Genomic DNA, 18,756 nt, shown 5'->3' with positions numbered 1-18,756 from the left:
CAATTTTTCAACTATTTTGTATGGACGCCGAGTTTCCAGCTCAATTAACTGGTACAGCATTCAAACAAATGTGAGGCTTTTACATAAATTAAATATCTTAAAGCCAGTTTTAAAACTCGATTCAAAACTAACCGAAAGAAGGCTAGTATTATGGCTAGTTTGTCGAAAGAAGAAATTATTTATTGGTTTATATTTAAACCTTCTTGTCCTTTTAATTCTATGATCTTATATTTAGATCTTGATATATTTAGCGGTGTAGGAATTCGGACCCAGGTCCAGGACTTTGAACCAAAAGTCCTGCGGCGCTCTGTGTGCGAAATTAGGCAGGCAAATATGTCGCACTTAACTGCTAACGGAAGTGTAGCAGCACGTCCGAAGGGAGAAAGTGGGTGGGAGTGGGTGGTTTGGGCGGAATTGGGTGGGTTAGCTGGCTAGGATGGGTGGCTGTGAGTTGGTTGGGTGGTGCGAGATGCTGCTGCGACTGTAACAATGGTCTGCTGTGCAATTGTCGAGGCCCGAGGCAAGGGGTCAGGCGAAGAGATAACTGTCCCTATCTTGGCCAGTTCCCCTCTCAATTGTCGACGTTTGCGCTTTTCCGGCGGCAGTGGGGGAAGAGCGAGGGAAAAGTGGTGTGTGAGAGGATGTGACACAAATGCGTCGAATTATTGTCATATGAGGTTACTGTCCCTGGCGCGCAGTGAAAGTTTTCCGAGACACTCGGGCAAACAAAAACACATTCAAGCCTTGTTTGTTTGCCCCGTTTTGCCGCCGCCTGCTCTCGATTATAAGGGCCAGAAGTTAAGCAAAGTTTGCTCGAACAGGGCCACAAGTACAACTCGTCGTGAGATGTAACTACCATGTATCTGCGGCTTGTTGCAAAATTCTAAAGGAGCCCGTTGAAAGGGAAAGAGGATGTGTATCTACTATGTAGGTTGTGCGTTTATTTTACTCCAGCTCGGAATCAATTGGAGGAGAATTACGAAAGCACTGGGACCCGTATATTCGTTAGCATTATGGCTGGATCCACTGCTCCTTTCGCACTCATAAAATATGAATAGACGGGGTCGGAATTTATTCGACGCCGCCGCCGTGTCGAATGAAATATGCCAGTTCAGTTTGTGAAACTGATTGGGCAACGACCAAGGAGCCTCCCTCTTTCAGTCCTCGTTAAAGTTGTGGTACTGAAAAAATTCCAACTTTTCCCAGAGATAGATAGTGGCATTGCAACTTTGAATAAACAGCGAAAAAGTATAAAGTGTGCTGTACTACATTAATGAGTTTTGAGAAATGTCAATTTATATTTTTTTGTTATAAAGCTTCAGCAACATACATATATGAAAACGTTAAGCCCAAGCTGAGAGCGGAATAATATGCATTATAGCATTATATATTTTTGTTTATTTAATTTCGAATTCATTTATTTAATTATGGTTTAATTAGCTAATATTAACCCTTTTCAGCTGGCCTAATTGTACTCATTTTTGTTCGGTGTGTGCGATTGTGATTGCGGTGCACTTTAAGCCCAGCAATCAATGGCCATCATTAGATGGAATATTCATCTTTGGCATGCGACTTGCTAAGTAGACCTACTGTCACGGCGGACTATCTCCCAATCAATAATTCATAACCACACATTGACGACGCATTCGCATTCGCCGGGCAATAAAATGAAAAGCGAAATGAAAAACTGGCCGAGCAAATGCTTGCCAATAATTCAACGTTGGCTCAGGGTCTTCAGCTTCTGCTGTTCCCGCCATTGCTGCTCTGCTCCTGACTTTGTCAATGGTGAAGCGGCTTATATATGTTTATACATGTATGTATATATATGTCTATAGATACTCTTTATATATATCTTGCCCGCGACCACACAATGAATGAATGCCAAACGGCGCCGGGCTTCGATGTCGTTGTCGAGTTCGATGTCGCCGCCGAGTGTCGGACATTCTGTCCTTTTTTCGTCCCGTTTTCCCATTTGTATTTGGCCTTTTCCATTTTCCTTTTAGCTGGTGGCTTGCTCATTTTCCCGCTTGATTTCATACTTTATTTTGGGACTATCTTTTGGACGCTTCCTCGATAATGTCGCTGTTCCTTCCCAGCGAGGCATGAAATACTTATGTCTCACTCTCGAAGCATTGTGAACGGCATATTAAGCGTTCACATAAAGTTTATTATATACACATATGCTCTGCGAATGTCCAACGCGGCATGAAGCACTTTATTTTAATTGGTTTCTGCTGCGGACTTTTTACTTTTTCAGCGCCTTAAAAGGAAACTCAAAGTCTGGATCGGAAATCCATTTTCCTCACTGCCCCACTCATTACTTGCTGTTTACACGCCGACTTCGATAAGCTTAAAACTCTTGGGAGTAATTAATAATTTTGCGGGTAGTGGTCATTGAGCCTACAGGTTTTCTTAATGGAAAACAATGCGCACACTGAAAAAAGTGTTCAGAGTCTGAGCATCTTATATTGTTATTTCTTTAGCTAAAAATGATTCCAGTTTTCAACATTCGACTTATATGCTTAGTTCAATCTTTCTGGAGAAGTCAAATGAAACTTCAAACCGGCTTGCAGTTTGACCTAGATTTTTTATCACTGTATGAGCTCACGCGTTGGCAGTCTGCTGATGTCAGCACCGCTGTGCTAACCGCACCGAGAATTAATCAAACCCTTCATTGTTTGTCTTGCACGGGCAGCGCGTTCAAAGGACGCGCAAGGATAAACAGAAGAGGTCATAGTGGCTTACGCAAAACCAAAAGGATAAAGGATGGTGGGTGGAGGGTGGAGGGGATGGGTGCGACTGTCGTGGCTGCAAACAGCCAAGAGCTGATAACGTGACCAACTTGGAAATCAATTAAAGTGCAGCAGGGACCGACTGGCGATGCGGATTCTCTGTGGTCGAGTGGTCGAGTGTCCTGGGCAACGGGGTGTTTGCTCCCTGGCTGGTAAAACTTAATTATGGCGACCGGATGTGGAGCTCCATGGAAGCGGAAGTGTGTATGCCTGTGCCTGTGCCTGTATATGTGCCACGCCCACACACTGCACTCATCCGCCCACCCTATCCTCCATGTCCACTGCACTCAACTTCACTACCATTTCCTCTTGACGCTGTGTGGAACACGCCTCGGCAATTTTTCGAACATATTTCTGCTGAGTTACACCCACTTCTCAATGGATTTCCTCTTTTCCGGAAAAGTGTCGCCCTAGCATTCCGAGGATTTAATTAAAAGCCCAGCAACTTAAAGGTACCTCACCGAGGATTATAAATTATAGTTGGAGTTATGGAACGGCGTTGGGGATAATTATGCTGAAGGAAGTCATAAATTTGGTTCCAGGAAGGTGAACACGGCGTTTGAGAAAGGGAATATATCAAGATAAAACTTAGTAATCATTTGCTAACGATTTTTTCTGGGAGTATTTAAAATAGGTCAAAAGCAACTTAAAGTAATCTAATTCTAATTAGAACTTTTTGCATAAATTGTGCATTTAGATATAAATATTCTTTCATAAAAGGGATTTTATGTAGCTTGATGGCATAGTAAACCATTTTGACTTTCAGAAAATTTTACTTAAATGTATTGTTAGTGTTTTAAACTATTTCTCCAGAGCATTGCATAATTTTCCAATTATTCAGAATAAATTAGCCATTGTTAAGTCGACCTTTAAAAATGTATTCAGGATATTTCCCTGAGGAAATTTGACATTGTTATACCCGTTACTCGTAGAGTGAAATGGTATACTAGATTCGTTGAAAAGTATGTAACAGGCAGAAGGAAGCGTTTCCGACCATATAAACTATATATGTATATTATCGGTCAAGATCAACAGCCGAGTCGAACTGGCCAGGAACTACAAAAGCTAGAATGTTGAGTTTAAGCATGCACCTTCTAGAGACTCAGACGCAGCCAAACTTATCTTAATTTTGAAGTGGCATACCTCTAAATGTTTCTGGAGCAATTCTCTAAATATCTGCATTCAAATTTAGAAAATTATATTTTTACATTTTTTTTGTAATTTTTTGATGTGATGATGTTGTACGAATTCAAAAAATTAAGAAATGTCCTTAGCCTAAAGTTCTAAGCTCCATAACTCAACTTATCTTAATCGGATTTTGAAGTGGCATACCTCTAAATGTTTCTGGAGCAATTCTCTAAATATCTGCATTCAAATTTAAAAATTTATTTTTTTTTAATTTTTTTGTAATTTTTCTGATGTACGATGTTGAAGAAATTCAAAAAAATGAAGAAATGCCGCAAGGCTGAAGTTCTAAACTCCATAACTCAACTTATCTTAATCGGATCTTTAAGTGGCATACCTCTAAATGTTTCTGGAGCAATTCTCTAAACATCTGCATTCAAATTTAAAAATTTATTTTTTTTTAATTTTTTTGTAATTTTTCTGATGTACGATGTTGAAGAAATTCAAAAAAATGAAGAAATGCCGCAAGGCTGAAGTTCTAAACTCCATAACTCAACTTATCTTAATCGGATCTTTAAGTGGCATACCTCTAAATGTTTCTGGAGCAATTCTCTAAACATCTGCATTCAAATTTAAAAATTTATTTTTTTTTAATTTTTTTGTAATTTTTTTGATGTAGAAATTCAAAAAAATGAAGAAATGCCGAAAGGCTGAAGCTCTAAACTCCATAACTCAACTTATCTTAATCGGATTTTGAAGTGGCATACCTCTAAATGTTTCTGGAGCAATTCTCTAAACATCTGCATTCAAATTTAAAAATTTATTTTTTTTTAATTTTTTTGTAATTTTTTTTGATGTAGAAATTCAAAAAAATGAAGAAATGCCGCAAGGCTGAATTTCTAAACTCCATAACTCAACTTATCTTAATCGGATTTTGAAGTGGCATACCTCTAAATGTTTCTGGAGCAATTCTCTAAATATCTGCATTCAAATTTAAAAATTTATTTTTTTTTAATTTTTTTGTAATTTTTCTGATGTACGATGTTGAAGAAATTCAAAAAAATGAAGAAATGCCGCAAGGCTGAATTTCTAAACTCCATAACTCAACTTATCTTAATCGGATTTTGAAGTGGCATACCTCTAAATGTTTCTGGAGCAATTCTCTAAATATCTGCATTCAAATTTAAAAATTTATTTTTTTTTAATTTTTTTGTAATTTTTCTGATGTACGATGTTGAAGAAATTCAAAAAAATGAAGAAATGCCGCAAGGCTGAAGTTCTAAACTCCATAACTCAACTTATCCTTATCGGATTTTGAAGTGGCATACCTCTAAATGTTTCTGAAGCAATTCTCTAAACATCTGCATTCAAATTTAAAAATTTATTTTTTTTTCATTTTTTTGTAATTTTTTTGATGTAGAAATTCAAAAAAATGAAGAAATGCCGCAAGGCTGAATTTCTAAGCTCCATAACTCAACTTATCTTAATCGGATTTTGAAGTGGCATACCTCTAAATGTTTGTCGCGCAAACCTTTAAAATTTTATTTAGCATTTAGAATTTGCTGATTATTCAGCCACGGTGGTGCTTACCCCGATCGAAACCGAATCCGGAGGTGGATCCAGAGGCGGTGGTGTCGAGTGCCACTCGGCGGGGCGAGACACTGGTTTCGCGCTGGCTACTGTGGTTGCTGCCCAGCATGGTTTGCCTGCCGGTGGAGCGCGGTGTTTGGTTCAAGTGGTTCTGGTGGTGCAGTGCCCACTGGTTCTGGTGCTGGTGGTGCTGATTGTACTGGCTGTGCTGGTGCTGTGGTGCAGGTCGACCGTGCCGCTGTGGTGGTGGCTGTTGCATGCTGGTGGCCGTCACTTGCCACAGGCTGTCCGTGCGGTCCGATATTTTGATGCTTTGCGAGGACCTTTGTTGATTGAAATTGAAGTTCCTGCCACTTGCTAATTGCCACACACACAAACACAGAGAAACTGCTCGTCCAACTTTTGGTTGAGTTTGCCACCGCTTTCGTTTATTTAATTTCCCCTTTAAGCAGCACGCTCTCGACCAAGAACTCTGTTAAAAAGTTTTCGGGCACAAAGTTTCCGAGCGGCTGCTCTGGCTGACTGGTTGGCTCCTTTCCAGGACCTGGGCTTTGCCCACAGTTTCCTCACTTAAATTAGGACGACCACAAAGGAAAAGCCACAACATCAACAAAGTGCGGTGCAGCAACTACGATTGTCAAGTGAGCCGTACGTAAGATGGCGTTCCTGCTGCTGAGACTCATCGTGGTTCGTAATCCGTAGACTTTAATCGGCAGTTTTTAATACGGTATCCCTAATCCGTAGTTCACCAACCGGAACACGAGCACGGAGCACCGAGAATCGAACACGGAAACACGGAAAACTAATTTAATAGCAACACAATTCCTGGGGGCATGCAACGTGCTGGTTGTCCGCTATCCGCTGCTCGTTTGCCACAAGTCTGTTGCACTTTATAGACGAAAGCGAACTGAACGAGCGTTTTAAAATTATTTACGTATTTATCGGGTATATTTTGCTGCCCCCTTTGTTTGCGCTTAGACAACAATTGATGGCGGTCAAGAGTGGGTCGCAATTTATGCTAATTGCCATTGACAGTGGACAAGTTAATAGCTCACAAGCTACTGTTCGCCGTTCGCAGTTCTTCACTTTCCGCTTACGTTTTCAGCTCAAGGATGCAGGATGTGGACTGCCGGATGCCAGATGCCAGATGTCAGATGTCAGATGGAACGGAGACCATTCGCTTTGGTGCAGCGCATCCTTTGTTGGTGACAACCTCGAACTAGTTTACATGGAACATAGATGCAGCCCCGAAATATATATTACAATAAATACACTCGGGAAAGTTGGATTGAATTCATTGAATTTCGCTTGCCTCAAGCATGTTTTTCATTCTAATGAATTCGTGTTCAATTACCTTCCGTTTCATTGAGTTGTTGAGCAAGTTTCGTAATCAAGAGTAAGGCCTCGTTCGGCGCTTTCTAATGCTCGAACACTTAAATACTTTTTTTTGAGTGCACCCCAACCCGTTAGCAAACCGCTGGCGTTGTGGAAAATACCGCCCGCAACCGCCTTCATTATGCCAGTGCTCATTTGACTGCCGCTGATGCTTTTGCATCAGTCAAGTGAAGACGAGTCAAGTCGACTTGAGTCAACTCGACCGCGTTGTCAACTGTCGCATCTGTGTTCCCCTTTCCAGCGAGCGGCCAGCTTTTTGGCCTCCCTTTTTGGGCCAGCAAGTAGGCCATTTTAGCATGTTCTAAGCCCAGTTCGCAGCCACGGACTACGACTCTCAACCGGTTGCTCCCGTGGGCAGAAAACAGGCAGCAGAAAACTGGCGAAAGGCGAGCGAAAGTCACGCAAGGACTCGAGTCCTGGCCATATCCTCGCCGATTCTCGGCTGGCTTTTACATGCCTGCATAAACCTGAATATTTAATGCTCCAGTCACCAACAACTGCTGGCTCGTTATCTTTGTGTTTGTCAAATTGAATTGTAAATATTTGAGAGGCGGCAGTATTCATTTATCCAGCTGAGGGGAACCTAATGCAGCCGATGAGCTCAAGGATAAATAGTCCAGGAATATGGGTATTGTTTGAACAGCAAGTTAAATAAACTGCGAACAGAACAATATCACTTACAGTGAGTGAAATAAATTGAAATATTGAAATGAATAGTCCGGACGCAAGAGAATTTGTTGAGAGACCCTGAATCCATTAGACGGCCCTGTTGCACAAGCAATTCTAATGTTCTAATACAGATATTTTAATATTCACTGAAAGCTTAATCCAAAACAGCCAGGACTTTTAAATTTTAATATCCATGAACTGAAACTTTTATTACAACGTATCCATTAGGATATCTATAGAATGGAAACCCATTTCGGTGTTTTAGGTGCATGCCACTGCCAATAAATTGAATTTTTTGCTCTTCATGCAATTACCTGCTTTTGGTAATTTCGCTTTCCGTTTTAGGCTTGGCTAACGAGCAAAAACTGGTCTTCGCATTGAAATAAATGACACTAATTAGTTGCTTGTGTGTACTTTGCCAGGATGCACCATACAAGCTATGTACATACGTATACATCGAATTTAGAGCCCTATTCTGGCAACAAGTTAAGACTGGAAAGTCTCCAAGCTGCTGGCCTGTCCTGATGGTAATTATCGGAATACGTATACGTCCTGTTGCACCAGGACATGCTGGCCGTTAGCGTCTGGTGCTAAAACGCCACTTGTGCCAGATTCTATCGCCAGTTGCCTTTTGTGCGTCAAATTAACAACTTCCGCATGAGGCCACACGAGGCACTTGCACCCGAATGCGTCATTTTCTGGGCTGCGTTGGTTGTCTTTTGTCTGCCAAGCCGTATTGTCAGTGCCTCTTGGCCAACTGCCAGAGTCTGGCTAAGAACTGACGAGACTGGAGCCGACAGAGCCTATTATTGTGCTTTAATGGCAGCTAAACTGGCGGGCTGTTTAGCCGAGAGAGGAACAGATAGCAACGCCTCTAAAGGCGGCCTAATTAATGGGTTTTCGTTAGGTCTACCCTTTTGCGGGTTAAGGGGTTTGCCTTTACGAAAAACAGTTTCCAATTGTTTGCCAACTATTCAATACTCAATTTCCAGCATTTAACTGTCATCTTTCCGCTTGGCTCCATGTCCTTAGGGAATCCGAGCCGGATCGATATGCAATATCCTTGCTCTCCACTTGTCCAGAATGCCAAGCATCCTCCGCAAAAGTTGTGAAAAATCTGTGCGCATCAAGTATGTGCTTCAAACGTATCATTTGAATCTGGCCGAAAGCGGAGAAATGCTCAGACATTTATTTTATTATTTTTCTTCTTGGCTTTTCGGGCGGGAAAACTCATAACCGAAACGAGCTAGGAAAACTTTTGCCCTTTTACACGGAACAAATTACGAGGCGAATACTTGATAGAAAATGGGCTCTTACTAATTTGTAAGTTAAGTTTCAATATTAAAAAAGTTAATCGCATTAAAGTATATTTTTGTAGCAATGTTATGTGTCATATATAATTGTAGGAATGTGAACTTCCCATGTGATTTGAATATTTTAGGGAAGCAATTTAAGTCCACCCATCACCAACCCATTAAAAGATAGAGGTCTAAATTAAAGGTGATAAGATATCCAAAACTTTGTAAGAGCTTCTCTTTTTTCTGTGCACCAAAGTAAAAAGGGCTGCGAAAAGTTCCTCAATGAAGGACATGAAATATATGGTCTATATGGCTTCTTGTGTTTGTGCTCGCGTCTAAGGCGATTTTCTTAACTTTTGCTGCAGCATCCAGAGCATTGAACTGAGTGCCTCTGCATTTTTGTTGGCAGCCAATTCCCGGGGGGTTGGGTTGCTTGTGGAAAATGGGGTTAGACTGGGCCCAGCCAAGCGTTTTTAATTTCTTTTATTTCGACCCGCTTTTGTCATTGGCCTGCAAATGATTTGTTTCTTACTTTTGTTTTCCTTTGCCACTGCTAAATGCCAAGTTTATGCTAAATTTTTTGGGTCGCACAAGGCTGGTGGACAACTGGGACCCAAATTAACTAATGATGAGAAATGCCCTTCCCCAATTCTTGGGCACCTCTCTCTGCGCTGGTACGTTAATTTGCAGTGGAGGTCAGCATTATGGTTTATGAGCTCTTCAGTTGGCCCAAATGAAGTTGTTTTTCAGACGGACTGAGAAGCCGCAGAGCAAAAGGCCCGGCAGGAATATAGCACAAACAGATATTAAGTATACGCCCCCCGAGACCATTTCCTTTTACTGGTAAACGAAAACGAAAACGCAAATGTAAATGTAATGCTAATGCGTTGCACACACAAGCGCACAGGAAAACCAACATGCATTGCTCATACGCCCTGTTGAGCACTAGAGAGCAATCAGGCGCCTGTAAATATTTCATTTATGCACTCGGAACTTCATTTCGGTCTAAACTATCTCAATTGTAAATGAAATCATACTTACCAGCTGAAAACTGATGTGCATATTTGCACACCGCTGGGATATTTATGCTATGCTTATGTATGTACATACAAACCCGAAAAACGATACCGAATGCGAATCGAAAGAGTTGTTATTAAAATATTAATCAAGTTGCACTCACCAAGTCTACGTACTACAGATGGAGAGGTGTGAGAGAGAAGCGTTTGGTTGGTTGATTTTGGTTAGTTAGTTGGTTAGTTGGATTTTGATGAGGCATTTTCGTTATTTGATAATTGTAATGCAATTTTGTACAGATTGAGAGCGTTCCAAATTCGTCGAATTTGTTGGGCAAGCATCATGAAATGAGTTTACGTATAATATATAATTTAAAGGAAAGAAACTGGTTAGTCGACGAATTTACAAATTGCACGAAGTGGGTGTGTGTTCTATTCGTATTTCTATATATACATATATGTATATATATACTTGTATATATTATATGTGTCGAATGACGATTGCATCTACGCTTGGCTTAAATCTAGGCTAAGAGTAAGGCGCAGCGTGTGTGAAAGGCATGCAGAGACATGGGCGTGGCGGAGGGGGATGCAAAACGGTTAAGCGAAATGTGAAACGCTATTTATTTGCCCCTCCTGCGGCATGGGCATGGGTATGGGGGTGGGCATGGGTGTGGGAGTGGGAGTGGGAGTGGGATTAAACTAAGTGTGTCAACTGCAAAGCCAGTAGGTCAGGGATAGTGGTCCTGCCAGTTTCGTTACCTCTCTGTGTGATTGGATTGTGGGTGGGGCTTGGGTATTGGGGGGGGTCTCTGTTTTCGGCTGCCACTGGCGACACACTTACTTTTCATGATCCGATTCCTGTACTCATCATCGCGCTGCATGGCCACGCTGCCACCGCCGTTGGAGACCATCGAGCTCACTTGTTCCATGGGCACAATATCCTGCAAGAAAAGGATACACAACATGTATAGCATGGATGCCACAACTGCCATCAATCATCAGCCCACGCCATATGTTTGCCGTCTGCTTATCGGCGGGAGTTATGACCATGGGAAAAACAACAGAATGTGCAAAAATGTGTGGAAACTTAATTAGGATGGGCGCAAAAATTGCATTTATTTCAGCATGTCCTGCGGCCAAATAAATTTCATAAATTTCCTTTGGGTTTTTAATTGTGTGCAGGGGTTTTTGGTAGGAAAAATGAACTAGATAAATTGCGGTTTTTTTCCAGCGCTTTTGTTGAAGTGCCAACAAAGGCATTCCATTTTCTTTTTTTTTTTTTTGCCTCTTTGACTGGTTCCAGCTGCCCGGACAGGAAGCGACCAGTGGCGCAGCTGCTCCTGCCCAGCCAGCCGTGATATATTCCCCCGGATATATGTATCTGTATTGTGTGCAGTCAGCGGTCTGTGCCCCAAGGGGAGAGGGGGGACGGATGTTGCCACGGGGGGAGTTTGAGCAAAATGGATTATGCTCGGCTCGCTCGTCGACATTTATTAATGAATTTACGGGATTAGCGTGGTAATAAACGCATTCTGATCGTCCGGTTAGCTGGTGCTGTTCGCTTGGATTAGTTGGTGAAATTCCTTGTGTGAGTGGCGCTCAATGCACTCAATGTGAAGGGAAAGAAAGGATTCACAAACTGTATAATATTTCACTTTGATTTCCCTGATTTGGCATGAGAAAAGAGAATGAAAACAGAAGATGTTTAAGCTAAAAGCTATAATTTAAATATATATAAAAGCTATAATTTACTTCTATCTGCGTGCAACATAAAGCATTAAACAAACCATATTTCAAGATGATTGCTCATTAGCAGAAATAAAAAATAATAGTTGAGCAATTTGACAAAGAACATGAAAGCCTACATGCATTCAAACTGATAGAGCATAAATATTTAAATCCAATCACGTTTCCTGATAATTTCATTGATTTAAAAAGGATATAATGTTGAGAGATGGAGAAAACGGAGAATGAGTAATAATATGCTTTAATGAAACTTTAAATGAAATACATTTTTACTTGTGAGTTTAATAAAATTATAAAATCCGAGAGCTGGAAGTCAAAAAGTCCGAGCAAGCAGTTTGATTAACAAAACAACATTAAAAGCTAAATTATATGAGCTGGCAAATAAAATATGAAATATTTCATCATAATTTTATTGCACTCATGGCAAATTATAAGAGAAAAATCTAATTAGTAAATAACAAACAGAAAAGGCACCCCCGCATACTTAATTCCAACTAAATATATATAAATTCACATTTATCTCAATAAACTGCAGTCTATGTTCTTTTCAGCTGGCTGTTGATTTCTGTGTTGTCAGGGTGGTGAAGTTTATAATTTATTTCAGCAAATAATAGTTTGATTGATGGCCCGAAATGAAAACCGAAAGAGATTTAAGGCAAAAATATGGAAAAATAAACCATTTTCCTGCGGAGCTAAGGGAAAATCAGCTCTGTCACTCACATTCGTTTGGCAAACACAAAAAATGGAAAAAAGGAACACGAATCATTTGCACAATGCAGTGAAAATGTGATCCTGAGCCCATCGGTGGGGTCAAAGAGCACATGGTTGTGCTGCTGAGGACGTCACGTATTTGACATGTATAATGCGCCATTCAATTTTGATCTAAACACGCATTATGCAGCATATTACGCATACGCCATGCTGCCAATGCCTAGCCCATAAAACAGAGGCAATTTAAATGCATGGGCTTGTATGCTTGTATGCTTGTATGCGGAGCTCCAAATGCTCACCAACTGCTTTTCCGACTGTCATATTAACGGCCTTTGCATATTGAAAATGTTTTTGCCTGCAAAATGTGACAAACTTTCGACGACAATGTTCCTTTTCGGCCTGGTTGTCGTTGTTGCTCTTTGCTGGCTGCTGGCTGGTTGCCAGCAGATAGGAATATCTGCCATGTGCGGATGTGGAGTTCTATAGCCAGGAGTGCAGGTCCCAGGATAACGGACTGAGCACTGAGCTCTAAGCCAACCGGTGAGTTGGTTTTGAACAGGTGTGTGCAGGTGGCAGCAAAAGGCAGAGCGACAGGTTTTGGGCTTCAATTAAATGTGGCCAAAATTGCTTTTTGTTTTGCAAATAAACTTAGCCTGAATGGAATATCAACGATGTAACCCATGAATGCGTGAAAATGGGTTGCAAGCAAAGCACTTTGAAATGGTGGCTAGAGGTTATACGCCAAAAGCTGAATAACATTATATATTAAAGTACATTTGCGAAATGCTTGCCATAAAATTGCGTTGCATAAATTCCTTACCAAGAGCAAATACGAGGGAAAACAGCAATTTATGAAAGAATAATTAAAGCGTGAAACTATCATGTAAATGATGGCGCAATGTTGATATTGCTAGATAAAGCAGAAAATTGAAAGCCCATTAAAAAGTATGTTCAGCATTGCATGGATAAATATTGAGCAACAAATTAAAGGGGAAAAATAATTATTATGCCCACAGCCAATTGGTTAAAGTTTAAAGCTTGGCCAAATGCCTTCAAGTCATTTTCATTTTAATTGCAGAACAAGGAATAGAATCCGAGAAGTACACTAGGATATATCACAGTACAATATTGTCACATAGATTCTGGCGAATTTTCCGCATGAATACTTCTGCAAATTAAGTTTATTTCACCCCAAAGTTGCCGCAAGGACTTGTGTGCAATTTGCATAAATCACGTGGTAAGTCCTGGCAGCCGAATTGAGCTCTCAAACCTTCGACAAGAAACCGCCAGCAGATTTCACCTTTGCCACCTAAATTCCCTGCTAAATTTGCCTGCTCATGTGTGTTGACACAACTTCGTCATCGCTGTCTGTGGCATCGATTTCAATTTGGAAGATGGTCGGTCGCGCCGCTCGGATTTAATTAAATGCAATTGCCCCGTCAAGGATACTGTGGATGAAATTCGATGTCCGGCTCAAATTGAATTTTTTATTCGAATCTCTGGCCTCCAGCGCGGCCCGTGCCGTTTTTGTTTGAATTGCCTCGGCAAATTTAAACATTTTCATTTACTTGTCTGTTGGTGGCCTGCCCGTTTCCATCCCTTTTCCCACCGCTTTTCCGACCGCGACCTGCTACTTTGTCATGTAAATTAACGGGTATATTGTAGCGACAACGCGACCGAAACCCGCAGCTGTAAGTCACACAAAGAAAGGTCCTGCCAGGATCCGGATCCCAACACGCATGGAAGTGCACTGGGAAAAAGCAACAGCTTTATGTACAAATCTAATATCTAGCTTTACAGCTTAGGTAGGAAATGAATTGTGTAACAAGTCTGTCTAGAGGTCTGTAATAGTAAACAAATTTAAGAATTCAACTTTGGATACCAAGGTATGGTGGTGGTTCCAAAGTGCGCCCAGATTTCTTTCTCTGCTTATCTGAATTTTAAGGGAGGTAGTCCCTATATGTGTTGGTCATAAATAAGCCATCGGCGGATTAGTGCTAGCGAAAGTTGACGGCCTGTACTTTACCGCAGATGCATGTATGCTGAATAATTAATTTTTATTGATCGCGATTGCGTAGTGACACCCAAACAGGCGCGTCTGCCGTTGTTTATTAGTTTTCCGAGGCTTTCCTTGTCCGCGCCTCGTTTGTGGGCCATAAAGGGCTTACGAGGGCCGGGCCCCATTGTTCCCAATGTGCCGCATAATTATCAGCACACACTGTTGATATACTCAGCTGTCTTTGCGACGCTGAGGATGGTGTCAGTGCAAAGGATATGTGGATGCGGATGTGTGGGTGCACTTGCCGCTGTTTGCCCAATTGTATCGCGCTAATAAAGTTAATGCGCTCGCTAAACTGTTGGCCATGACTCGCATTTGGCCCTGATGACCCAGTGCCAACACAGCCCAACCCAGCTAAGCCCGAGCGAGAAGTGCGCTAATTGCCTTTCAATTTGTTGACTGAACCATCCCATTTGGCTTTCCCTTTGCGTGCAGGGCTCTTGGCCCGGCCAGAACAACTAAGTAGTGTAACGGCCAACTTTCAAGTGCTGGCGGAAAATATCGGAGAACGAAAGTTTGAGCGATGCCAAGCTAAACACATAATCGATGTGGCAACTGAATCCAGCTAAAGAGTTCTCGATTTGTGATTACTTCACTCGGTGCGGTGGCTCTGTAGAATGGTTTCAAAATTTAGCTGGAATGGAACTGTGGCAAAAGCCTTTTTGTGGCTGTTCCGAAAATATTCAAGAGCTCGTTACTGGGAATTTAATTTAATAAATTCTAGCTTGACCGCTAACACCGAAACAAATGCTTGCAGTAGCTAAAGCGAGTTTGATGCTGTTTATTTGCCCAGCAAACTGTGTTTTTAATCCACTCGAATGCCTTTTGTGATTATGCTCTGCTGTTTGCCCTATAACCATTGTGCATATTTAAAGTGCACTGAAAAACATGTACACATCTGAATGTAAATATGGAATCGGATGGATGCATTCGCATCGGATTTAGAGACGCATATGCGCTTTTCAAGCGCCTTCATTTCCCATACTGATCTGGCTTTTATGCCAAAGCCATCGCCAAGTCAATGACAACCCAAATATTTGGACAAGGCTCTGGGCGCCGAAGACAAAGGATCCGGATCTGGGCTAATGCCGTGCTGAGCGGCCTCAGGTGGCAGTGCTTCATCCTGCTGCTGGAAAACGCTAGGCCAAATATGCGCCGTAAAACAAATGCGAAATGCGAATGCGAATGCGACTAAGTGCAGTGTGTAACTGCAGCACTCCACAGACAGCAGCAAACTGATTAAATATCCGGGCCGCAGTTGGCGCACGTTCCGCTTGCCATTCACAATCCCTGGCTCAAACGTACACTCAGCATAATGCGAATCCATGTAGGGAAATGTAATTTGAATGCCAAAACAAACAGCGAGCTGGGGAGCCGTTTGAATGGCGGCCAGGAAGGCAGCCTGCCAGGAAGTTGGCCAGGTGCTTGGGCTAAAAAACAAAGGCCGCCGCTGGATATTTACCCACTGCCAGTGCAGCTAACACAGCAGGACCAAAGCAGCAGCAGTTCAGCTTTAGCTGTTGTAAAAGCAGCAGCAGCAGCAGCAGCTGTGGGAGCACAAAACAAAGGCTTGGTAAACAGCCCAGCAATGTGATTAAAAAATAAAGGAACGCAGCACAACAATGGGAAATGGAGCACAGACCCGTACACGGTGACCGTACACGGTGAGAAAATAGCTAAAAAGATTGGTTCGATATGGGGCTAGTTTTAAGCTAATACAAATGCATTTAAGTAATCAAATCTATTTAACATAAATATTTACATTTTTAAAGTATGTAGGGTAATAATTAAATGGCCTAACTCTAATTGACAGGTTTGTAACCTAAAATTCGAATCGTCCTTGAAGTGTGTTTAAGATTATAGCAAGATACATCGTTTAGTGCATATTTTGAGGCAGCCAAATAAAAGATATAAACAAATACTAAATTTTCAATCATTTTTTGAGGCTTCACAACTTTAGGAGCTTTCATCTGGATATATATTTCATGGATAGGTATTTCATGACTTTTAAATGTTTTGAGAAGAAACAAGGAAATGTTAGATGTACTTAAATGTTTAGGTCTGCTTAAGGACTGCTGCTTGAATAGATTTGGCAATATATTTTGGGTTTTCTTTTCATGGCTGTGCAGTCTAAAGTTGACAGTTTTTCCAGCGGGACTCACCTCGTAGCGTGTGTCGATTTCTGGCAACTTCTCCAGGAACTCCTCGACCATCTTTCGTTGCACGTGCGCCGAGCACAGCAGCCACACACATACAAGCCCCCACGCACTCACACACACACGCACACGCACACACACACTCACACACACACACACACGGTCAGCACGCAGCACACGGATACGAATACTATTCAAATTGACACGCACTAAATTAAAGTTTCTGCTTATCAATTATGGACAAATGCTAATTGCTCCCGCTGAGCTTAATTATTTTGTGGCTCTTTGATATTGGCAATAGATAAAGCTGAAACACCTGTTGTTGTTTATGGCCTATTGGCTTTTTACAGAATATAGAATTCGGATGTCACACACTGAGAAATTCGTAGGTTGCTGTTCTTTTTTGTGGCTGTATTGACCGCCTGACTGTTGGCAGTCGATCTAAGATTAATCTAAGGTTTTTGCACTTTCCGTTGATGTCTTGTGTGATTGTCTTTGACCCCTCCTCTTATTGATGGCGAGCAGGGGGTGTGTGTTGTGTATTCCTGGTCACTTGGCACTCGAATCGGGCGGTAGTTTGGGCGAAGAATCGAAGTTACAAAAATGCAATATTATCGGGAAGTGGAGAGGAAAGAAGCTGTAGCGGAACCAAAAACATGTGCCAAAACTCCCTCGAAAAACGGCAGCTCAACTTTTTCGGGCTCTGTGTGTGCGAGAGACCAACAACCAACAAGCGCTGTCCGTTCACTGCCGTTCAGCACTAACAACAAACTGCAGAAAAACAAAACATTTATAGCCAGGCCAGGCACGAGTCGCGTCCAAAGTCCTCGTCCGCATCGCACTCATCGCCATCGCCATTGCCATCGTCATCGCCATCGTCGTCGTATCGACGGCCCGAGCATCAGCATGTTCTAAAAACCGCCTGGCATTCCATGCAGCATCTCACTCTGGAGCGGCGCAAATTGACGGAAGCCGATGATGCTGGCCGATAAAGAGTGTGGCAAAAAAGTGTGGCGCGCTTTTAGGCGCCGGCGCAAGGCAGCTCAGCCGAAAGGGGCACACGGAACTCCTTCGCTCCTTCGCTCCGGCCACACGGCCAGTATGTATATGGAATTCTGGGCATTCCCCTCACAACGTGACACACATCGAACTCCGGAGCTTGCGTTCCAAGGCAGCAGGAAAACAGCATCCAGTGGATCGCGATTCGAGTGCCAAGCGCCGAGTGCCGAGTGCCGGAGTTGCATGTTGCATGTTGTGCACTGTGCTGTACCTTTGTTTTGCCAGCACTTGGAAATAATTTGCAGCTAACGAAGGCTGCGCCACTCAAAAAGAAGTCTCTCGCTGGAGGACCCTCCTTCCACTCCACCTGTCCATCCAGCTCCATCTATTGCTGCTCCAGCCAGCGCGCTTTTTGTCCACGGCAGTGGGAAGCCCCCATGTTTTTCTAAGCCAACTCGGAGGCGAGCAGTTATCATTAATCTCGAGCACTGCACACACGCTCTCAATCGATTGCTGTCAGCAGGTCGAGTTTGTCTAGCAATTACCACCAGAAAAACAACAATTACTTCCCGGGGAGTTCTCCTCCCCATGACGACTATAACGACCCTTGGGGCCCCACTTAGCCAATTTAATCAGGAGCAGGTAAACAGCTTGTTAAAGAAAGCACTGCCTATCTTGATGATAAAAGAATCTTAACTTAGATCAATCGATCTAAAGATGTATATACATACTTCAAATATGTATTCACACTTTTTTTAATTTATATATTTAAACATATTTCAACGATATATTTGAACCTCACTAAAGGCTAGATCAAGCATTCCAAATTAATGGCTATACTATCCTACAGCGGCCATAATTTACAGCTATCTGGAATGCAAAGCCAGGAAACAGTGCGTTCTACTTCCCAAGCACTTACCGCACTCATTGCCGCCATGTCCTGCCCGTTCGCAAGTCAATATTTAATAGCCAAGTTGAACTACGACCGCACCACACTCGCTGGCCAGTCGATGAACACTGAACGGAGCTCGGCTAATCACAGTGAAATGGTCGCCGCGATAATGCAACAATTGGCTGCCCGCACACACTCACCGCAGGTCCTTGCCATATCCTTTCAGAATGTCAAAGTCGAACGTGGGGAAAAAACACAATTACTTGTCAACAGACCAATACCAGTGCATTCGAAATCAAAATACGTGG

At 42.2% G+C, this 18,756-nt stretch overlaps 1 protein-coding gene across 5 annotated transcripts in view; it reads right to left on the bottom strand.

Moving 5' to 3' along the window:
• Window positions 1–18,598, bottom strand: part of LOC6544188 (band 7 protein CG42540) — a 38,238-nt gene extending 19,640 nt beyond the window's left edge. Inside the window, exons 1-4 of one of the 5 annotated variants that reach the window (XM_026977436.1) lie at window positions 18,476–18,598; window positions 10,727–10,826; window positions 10,046–10,061; window positions 5,508–5,830 (exon numbers count right to left, since the gene is read on the bottom strand). In XM_026977436.1, the coding sequence (XP_026833237.1) occupies window positions 5,508–5,830; window positions 10,046–10,061; window positions 10,727–10,826; window positions 18,476–18,493 (457 nt within the window). In that variant the 5' untranslated portion in view covers window positions 18,494–18,598. Of the gene's footprint in view, window positions 1–5,507; window positions 5,831–6,159; window positions 6,418–10,045; window positions 10,062–10,722; window positions 10,827–16,563; window positions 16,670–18,475 lie in introns of those variants that run through there. The other 4 variants (XM_026977434.1, XM_015158352.2, XM_015158353.2 and 1 more) reach the window with 4 other exon arrangements.
• Window positions 18,599–18,756: the final 158 nt, after the last annotated feature.

The sequence above is a fragment of the Drosophila erecta genome, unplaced genomic scaffold, assembly GCF_003286155.1.
Source record: "Drosophila erecta strain 14021-0224.00,06,07 unplaced genomic scaffold, DereRS2 tig00000021-arrow-pilon, whole genome shotgun sequence".
NCBI classification, from domain to species: Eukaryota; Metazoa; Arthropoda; class Insecta; order Diptera; family Drosophilidae; genus Drosophila; species Drosophila erecta.
Note: the sequence above shows the minus strand (reverse complement) of the source record. Positions and strands in the feature narration are given on the sequence as shown.